This window comes from Athene noctua, chromosome 12, assembly GCF_965140245.1.
Source record: "Athene noctua chromosome 12, bAthNoc1.hap1.1, whole genome shotgun sequence".
Classification (NCBI taxonomy): domain Eukaryota; kingdom Metazoa; phylum Chordata; class Aves; order Strigiformes; family Strigidae; genus Athene; species Athene noctua.
The window spans coordinates 12,364,588-12,371,945 of record NC_134048.1 but is presented as its reverse complement, the minus strand read 5'-3'; the positions used below and the strand labels follow the sequence as shown (position 1 = coordinate 12,371,945).

At 63.5% G+C, this 7,358-nt stretch overlaps 2 protein-coding genes across 4 annotated transcripts; one reads left to right on the top strand and one right to left on the bottom strand.

The window, feature by feature from the left end:
• Positions 1-482: 482 nt before the first annotated feature.
• Positions 483-4,290, top strand: PCYOX1L (prenylcysteine oxidase 1 like). 3 transcript variants are annotated; one of them, XM_074916025.1, is made up of 6 exons: positions 483-590; positions 1,604-1,810; positions 2,302-2,476; positions 2,566-2,777; positions 2,874-3,014; positions 3,569-4,290. In XM_074916025.1, the coding sequence occupies exons 1-6, from the start codon at positions 569-571 to the stop codon at positions 4,225-4,227; spliced, it is 1,416 nt and encodes a 471-aa protein (XP_074772126.1). In that variant the 5' UTR covers positions 483-568; the 3' UTR covers positions 4,228-4,290. The 3 variants fall into 3 exon arrangements, with proteins under 3 accessions (XP_074772126.1, XP_074772125.1, XP_074772127.1); XM_074916024.1 differs by lacking the exon at positions 483-590 and adding an exon at positions 1,177-1,274; XM_074916026.1 differs by lacking the exon at positions 483-590 and adding an exon at positions 1,203-1,274 and having other exon boundaries at positions 1,672-1,810.
• A 1,187-nt stretch (positions 4,291-5,477) lies between these two features.
• IL17B (interleukin 17B) lies at positions 5,478-7,229 on the bottom strand. Its single transcript, XM_074916302.1, has 3 exons — positions 7,209-7,229; positions 5,961-6,247; positions 5,478-5,733 (listed from the first exon to the last, which is right to left on the bottom strand). Exons 1-3 carry the CDS (start codon positions 7,227-7,229, stop codon positions 5,478-5,480), a joined length of 564 nt encoding a protein of 187 aa, XP_074772403.1.
• Between the last annotated feature and the right edge of the window lie 129 nt (positions 7,230-7,358).

The following is a 7,358-nucleotide window of genomic DNA, read 5'->3' as shown; positions in this document are numbered from 1 at the left end:
TGATAGTGCCCATTGTAAGGACTTGGGTGAGCTGAGCAACAGTGGGTTTTGTCTGCCCCCCCCCCCCCCCAAATGTTCACGCCTGAATGTCTGGGCGTGCGTGCGTGCTCCCCCATGCAGGAATTCTGAAGCAGCTCCTGGCTGGGGGATAGAGGAGGCCTGTGCTTGTGTTGTCTTTCTTCTGAGACAAAATTCGGTGACAGATTTTCAAACTATATTTTGTCACTTGGTATGGAGCCAGCCCTGGGCCACGGCTGTAGTTACGTGTCCTACCTGTTCCAGAGTTCTTGCTCAGTCTTTTTGCTGTCCTTTGTAATCTGAGTAGCAGCAAGCTCCCAGGTGGGATCCCCATGACACAAGCTGCTTGCTGTTGGGCATCTTCTTTCACCCGGGGGGAATGTGCAAGCAAAAGCTTGAAATGGCCTTGCCGATGCAGAAGCCGCGCAAGATGCGGCCTGCTCCCCTCGGGCGGGTACCGAGCACCGCGTGTCACCGCCCGTGTGCAGGCTGAGCACACGGACACACCGGCAGCAGCTCGGCCCCAGCTCTGTCCTACAGCGCAGCCCCCATGCGCTCACAGCGGGAGAGAGGTGAGGCCGGGGGGAGCCACTAGGGTCGGGCCCTTGGTTCGCCATGGGGTCGATGGCGAGTGGGATGCTGCCGAGCGCCCGGTGGATGCGCAGCTGGCCCGTGAGGAACGAACGGGGAGCGCTGAGGATCCTCGCTGGGGCTGTGCCTGGGGTGGTTCGTGTGTCCCCCCCGGCGCTCCTGGGTGCTGAGGCTCTCCTCTGACCCTCGTTGGCGTTCTCCGCGGACGAGTGCTGGGGAATAAGCTACCCCAAGGCCTGCTTTTACACTGCCGCCGTGTCTGCGCTGAGCCCGGGGCTGCCCCGGTAGCGCTTCCCTTGCAGGCGGCGAGCGGTGGGAGGCCGTGGGCATCCCTCCCCGTGCTTGCCCTGCCCCTCCTCGCCTCGCCGCCGGCAGACGCGCTGGCTCGGGGCTCGCAGGGCCGGGCAGGCCTGCCCGCGCTCGCCAGGGACGGGCTCCGCGCCTGGGGGGCCGCGCCGCTGCCCGGGCGGGGCGGGGCGGCAGCGGGGGGCGCGGGGGCCGGGCCTACGGCAAGGGGCGGGCCGGGCCGGGGCTGGCGCTGCCGGGACCCGCTCTCCGCGCCGCCGTCCGCGCCATGGCCCCGCCGCCCGCCGCGGTGCTCCTGCCGGCCCTCGCCGCCCTCCTGGCCGCGCCCGCCGCCGCCCGCGCCCCGCCGCGCAGCATCGGTAGGAGCGGGGTTGGGCGGGGGGCGTACGGGGTGGGGAGGGGGCACCTATCCTGGGTACCGGCAGCACCCGGCCTCCTGCCTGCCTGACTCCGGGGATGGGAGAGGGGAGCGCGGGCAGCGCTCCGCGGTGGGAGCAGGGCGTGCTGCGATGCATCCCCGCTGCATCCCCGCTGCATCCCCGCTGGCGCACGCGGCGCTGGCCCCTTCCCCCCGCCCCCCTCCCCTGCTGCCGGTGCACCCGGGAGCCCGGGCTGGGGGCAGCAGCACGCCGCTGCTCTCCCGGGGCGCGCTGCTGACCCGGCTGCCCTCGCCCCTCTCTGCCGGCAGCCGTGGTGGGCGCCGGGCTGGGCGGCTCGGCCGTCGCCTACTTCCTGCAGCAGCACTTCGGGCCGCAGGTGCAGCTGGACGTGTTCGAGGCGGCGGGGGTGGGCGGCCGGCTGGCCACCGTCACCGTCAACAAGCAGCAGTACGAGAGCAGGGGAGCCTCCATCCACGCCCTCAGCCTCCACATGCAGGACTTCGTCAAGATCCTGGGTGAGCACACGCACCCCAGCGCTTGTGGGGCCTCCCTCCCCAAGGCGGGGGGCTGGGGTGCCCCCGGGCTGTGCGCTTGGGGCAGTAGGGGGGTGGCTTCCAGTCTGCCTCGGCACCTCAGGCATGGGGTGACGCCCTCACTGTCCCCATGCCCCAGCCCTAATGGGTTCTGGAAGAGAAAGGAATGGGGTGGCCCAGCAGAGCATCAGGGCAAAGGGTCCTGGTGGAATTGGGGGGGAGGGGGGTTGGGGATTTGCCCACAAACTTTCACCAGTTTGTCCCAGTAGGCAGCAGCAACTCCATGGGATTCCCCAACATGGAGGATCTGGCTGGGGTCCCCGTGCCCTGGGGTCTCACACTCCCTGATGCTCCTCCAAGAGCATCTTTTCCCGCATCCCCGCTGTGGCGGGGTTTGGCGCTGGCCTTTCCCCACAGCCAGCCAGCCCCAGGGTGTAAGCCCAGTGGGGCCGGGGCCCCTCTGCTCCCTGCAGGCCTCAAGCATCGGCGCGAGGTGGCAGGGAAGAGTGCCATATTCAGCGGGGAGCACTTCGTCCTGGAAGAGACCGACTGGTACCTGCTCAACCTCTTCCGGCTCTGGTGGCACTATGGCATCAGCTTCCTGCGCCTCCAGATGTGGGTGGAGGAAGTGATGGAGAAGTTCATGAGGTGGGAGAGCCCACAGGGGTGGAGGGACACAGGGGGTCTTCCCCAGCACTGGGGCATCACCAGGTGTCCTATGCTCCTGTCCCCTCCAGGATCTACAAGTACCAGGCTCATGGCTACGCGTTCTCCAGCCTGGAGGAGCTGCTGCGCTCGCTGGGGGGTGACGCCTTTGTCAATATGACGCAGCGCTCGGTGGCTGAGTCCTTGCTGGAGGTGGGCGTCACGCAGCGCTTCGTGGACGACGTCATCGCGGCCGTCCTGCGCTCCAGCTATGGGCAGTCGGTGCTGGTGCCTGCCTTCGCAGGTGAAACCGGGGACCCCCTCTCCTCCCTGTGTGACTCCTTCTCAGCATCCCCTCCATGGGCAGGCTGTTGAGCCACGCTCCTCTTCCTCTCCCCAGGAGCCATGTCGCTGGCAGGGGCCCAAGGCAGCACCTGGGCAGTGGAAGGAGGCAACAAGCTGGTGTGTTCGGGTCTGCTGAAGCTGACCAAAGCCAACGTCATCCTGGCCAGGGTGACAGGTGTCTCTCTGCACAGCTCGGGTGAGCCTGGGCACAGGATCTGCTCTGGGTGCTGCCAGCCTGAGCGGGCGCATGGGGATGCTGGGGCAGAGTGAGAGTGCTGGGAGGCTGGAGAGCATCCTGGTCCTTGGAAAGCATTTGGGCAACGGTCAGGGGTCTGTCCATTTCCTCCCCTTGTCTGATCCAGTGGGGGGCCTGCAGTACAGACCTCAGCCCTGAGGTTCCCCCCTCTCCCTCCTGAGGTCCCTCAGGTCTCTTCTATGGCACCATCCTTGTTGTAGGCTTGCTCCCCTGTCCGGCACAGCAGAAGGGCTGGATGGCAGGGGTTTGGAGTGCTGCCCCAGTCCTCCTGGCCCTGCTAGGCTGGGCTTCCCTGGAAACCTTCTCCCCCAGACTTCATAAAATCTTCTTTCCACTGCGCTAAAGCATCAACAACTCATCCATAACCATCAGATGCTAGGGTCCAGCACTACCGTGGAAAAACAGAGGATGGAGGCATTGCTAGAAAGAAAGGGACCAGGGCAATACCACTTGGGACTCAGGGCTACTCCTAACTGTCTACCATCTCTTTCCAGAGGGGAGAGCCCTCTACCAGGTACACTATGAGGGCAGTGAAGGCCAGGGCTCAGCTTTCTACGATATGGTAGTTGTGACAACTCCCCTGCACCCCAGCAGAAGCAACTTCACCTTTGAGAACTTCGAGCCGCCCATCGCTGACTTCCCTGGAGCCTTCCAGCCCTCCGTCACCTCCGTGGTGCATGGCTACCTCAACTCCTCCTACTTCGGCTTCCCTGACCCCAAGCTCTTTCCCTTTGCCAGCATCCTCACCACTGACACTCCCGACCTCTTCTTCAACGCCATGGACAACATCTGTCCTGTCAACATCTCAGCAGCTTTTCGTCGCAAGCAGCCCCAGGAGGCTGCCGTGTGGCGTGTCCTCTCTCAGCAGCCGCTGGACAAGCAGCAGCTAAAGACCCTCTTCAGGTCCTACTACTCGGTGCAGGTGACAGAGTGGCAGACATATCCCCGCTACGATGCTGCCAAGTCCCTCCCGCCCATTGTGCTCCATGAAAACCTTTTCTACCTCAGTGGCGTGGAGTGGGTGGCCAGTTCCATGGAGATGATAGCGGTAGCGGCCAAAAATGTGGCCCTGCTGGCTTACAACCGCTGGCATCAGGACCTGGAGAAAATCGACCAGAAAGACTTGATGCACAAGGTGAAGACTGAGCTGTGATGCCCAGGGGAGGCGGTGGGCTGGGAGCTTCTGTGTGTGGTAGCCTGGGGATTATTTATTGCCTTGGGGACGCCAGGGGGTTTGGGGCTGGGGGAGAGGGGACAGACTGTCCCAGATGACTTGAATGTGTGTTGCCTTCAGGAATACAGTCCAAGCCTAGTGTTGCTGTGTGTCTGTGCTGCATGCCTCGGTTTCCCTGTTCCCCCTCCCCAGGCTCTACTGGAAAGGAACCTGTGCCTTTTCCTGTGAAAAAGAGTCACTGTGCATCTGGTTTTAGGAGGGACCTCAGGGGACTTTCATGGATTAGGCTGGCTGGCATTGGCAGCAGATGGGTCTCCCCTGGCTCCTGCTGCAGCCTCTGCTGCCTTCCTGGCTTTGCCCCCGGGATACGCGGTGGTAGGGCTGGCCCTGCCTGGGCCAGGAGGTCCCGTGGCCTCTCCCATGCCGTGTGTGCGTGGAGCCTGGCCCCAATGGCTGGCTCAGCGCCCAGGGCATGGGCAGGGTGGGCTGTTTGCAGGTCCTGGCTTGCAGGGAGAGGTGCCTGCTGCCAGGTGCTCTGTTTCCAGAGGCATCCAGGCTTCCCTGAGTATGGGGCTTGGCTGTGTTTTGGGGGGCAGAAGAGCCTCACTGGGAGAAGGCTGGGCAGCACACGCCCCCGGGCAGGCAGTGCCAGAGGGGCAGCGCGACGGGCCGAGGCAGGGGCAGCTCAGACAGGGGCCAGCAATGTGCTTTATTGAAGACCTCAGAAGCTGCCCAAACCACCATCCGCTTGCCCCGCTCCCCAGGCTGCCTGGCCCAGCGCAGAGGAGCTTGTAGCTCCCAGTGCTGTTGCACTGATGGAGGCAAATGGGGACTTTGGGGAGGGAGGAGGCCTGGTCCTGCCCAGGCGGAGGGACTGGCAGGCAGCTTCCTCCCTCTCTCCCCAGCCTGCCCTGCTGAGCTCTCACCGTGAGGTGAGGGGGCTCAGGGCAGTGTCTCGCTGCGAGGCCAGTCATGGGACTGCCTAGCTGGGTGACTTGCAGGGGCTGTCCCCATGCTGGGTGTCCCCAAAGTGGCTGCTTGGGCTGAGGCTGATGGAGTCTTCAGGGGAATTTTGGGGAGCTCTTGGAGCTGCCATTGCCTTGCATAGGGGATCTCCTCACCCTGATGCTCAGCCAGGTGACTTTCTCCCAGAGGGCTGGGCAAGCTCAGGAAGCAAGAGCAAGCTGGTTAGATGCCCACGGGTAGCTGCAGGGGTTAGCTTTGCAACCTCAGAAGATGCAGGTGCAGCCCACAGCGATGGTCTCCATGACCATCTGGTACTTCTTGTGACACTTCTTCCCGGAGGGCTTGTGCCCAACCTCACCCGGCACCTGGCAGAGCAGCCGGCGGACAGGCAACCGGCTGTAGATGGGAATGCTGGCCATGGTGCGGTCCTCCTGCATCGTGAAGGGGTTGATGCAGCCAGTGCAGAGGCATCGGGCCTCGGGGATGTCTGCTGGGATTCGTGTTGCATCATGGTTTATGCTGGAGGAGAAGGAAAGCAAGATGAGGCTGGAGAGACGGTGAGATGGGGGGCAGCGGGCATCTGGGGATGGGCAGGGTAATACCTCCACAGGGTGAAATGGGGTGCTGCTTAGAATCGCACCCTCCATGAGCCACCACAGGCCCGTGATGCTGGTGCTGTAGATGCCATGGCACTTGCTGGCATGGAGCCACCATGCATGTCCCCAGGGTCCCTGCCCCAAGCTCACCTGTAGGCCCAGGGGGACAAGCTCCTCCGGTTGGACCTCCAGAGCCTCAAGTTGATCTGGCACTTGGTGTCGCCTGGCTCAGAGCTGTTCCTCAGCTGGCGCACCATGTCCTGGATGCTGCGCTCGTAGTCAGCCATGGTGGTATAGGGCTCATCCAGGGCCCAGGTGAGGGCAGGGGTGGCCGTGGGGGGCCGTGCCAGGCCCCTTCTCCCGCCCTTTGCTGCCTTGCTTTGGTCCTTCGCTTCAGGGACCAGGATCATGGCAAAGGTGAAGATGCAGAGGAGAAGCTGAGGAGGAAGGAGGACTGTGTGTGGCTGCCCAGGCTGCAGGGCTGGTGTGGAAAGGGAGCTTTCCCACCTCCCATGGGTTACCAAGCGATGGCAGGACCGCAGTGACTTTGGGGTGGCACGTGCAACCCCCGAAGGGCAACGCTGGCCTGCGAGTGAGACCCATAGACGCACACAAGGGCCATTTGCAGAGGTGGTGGGCACATGGCTGTGGTGAGCCCCTGGCCCAAGCCCCAGCTGATGCATGTAGCTGCAAAACCCCTCACCCTGGTTGTAGCTGGCAATTTGCATTGCCCAAAGTACCCTGCCCTGCTGCCTGAGCTGTGCCCAGTCCCTTCCCTGCCCACCCCGAGGTGGCTGCATGCTGGGAGCAATGGGTACACCCTTAGCTCAGGCTGTACCTGAGCAGCCACTGGTTTCAAAGGAGCTTTAGAGATGACAGTCAAGAATGGGATCTTTATCCGAACCCTCCCTCTGTGCTCTGGGGACGGTGAGAGAGAAGAGAAAGATGCTTTTTCCTTTCCTTCTGCCTCCGGCCTCGCAGGGCTGAGCTCCCGAGTGCTGACACCCGGCAGGCTGCCCAGCGGCAAACAAAGTTGCTTTCTGTAGTCCTGTTCTCTGCTATTCGTGTCCCTGCAGCCAGCCACAGGCTGCCCCGCAGCCCTGCCCGCTGTCCTGCAGCCCTTCCCATGGGCGTGCGGTGCCCCGGGGCCAGGGACAGCTCAGCCGGGGCTGTTTTCCCCCTCTGGTGCCGGACTGTCCGCTTGGGCTGTCGCAGCTTTGCTCTCTGAGGCTGTTGCATCCTCACCGTGCCAGGCGTGGGAGCGATGGGCCTGGCGGATCACAGCATGCATCTCCAAAGCAAACAAACCCAGCTAGCCACCCGTAAACAAGCGTGCAAATAATTATATTAAAGAAGGAAAACAAGGAGCGAGTCCTGAGCTGCCGTGCAGTCACCTACCAGGTTTGGAGCCCACTCCATCGCCACGGAGGGGCTGCCGGCCGCCGTCCTGCAGTGTGGCTGTCACTGGCGAGCTGGGGAGCTAAAAAGGGAAAGCCCCAGCCCCCGGCTCCGCTCTGCTGGAGGTGTGTCCCGTCCCCGAGGTGCCAG

Excerpts from the sequence above, each read along its gene's own strand:
- PCYOX1L (XM_074916024.1), top strand. The coding sequence starts at position 1,184 with ATGGCCCCGCCGCCCGCCGCGGTGCTCCTGCCGGCCCTCGCCGCCCTC. Across the intron at positions 2,778-2,873 it reads GCTGGTGCCTGCCTTCGCAG|GAGCCATGTCGCTGGCAGGG; the intron begins GTGAAACCGGGG and ends TCCTCTCCCCAG. Across the intron at positions 3,015-3,568 it reads TGTCTCTCTGCACAGCTCGG|AGGGGAGAGCCCTCTACCAG; the intron begins GTGAGCCTGGGC and ends ATCTCTTTCCAG.
- IL17B (XM_074916302.1), bottom strand. The coding sequence starts at position 7,229 with ATGGAGTGGGCTCCAAACCTG. Across the intron at positions 6,248-7,208 it reads TGGAGTGGGCTCCAAACCTG|CTTCTCCTCTGCATCTTCAC; the intron begins GTAGGTGACTGC and ends CTTCCTCCTCAG. Across the intron at positions 5,734-5,960 it reads TTGTCCCCCTGGGCCTACAG|CATAAACCATGATGCAACAC; the intron begins GTGAGCTTGGGG and ends CTTCTCCTCCAG.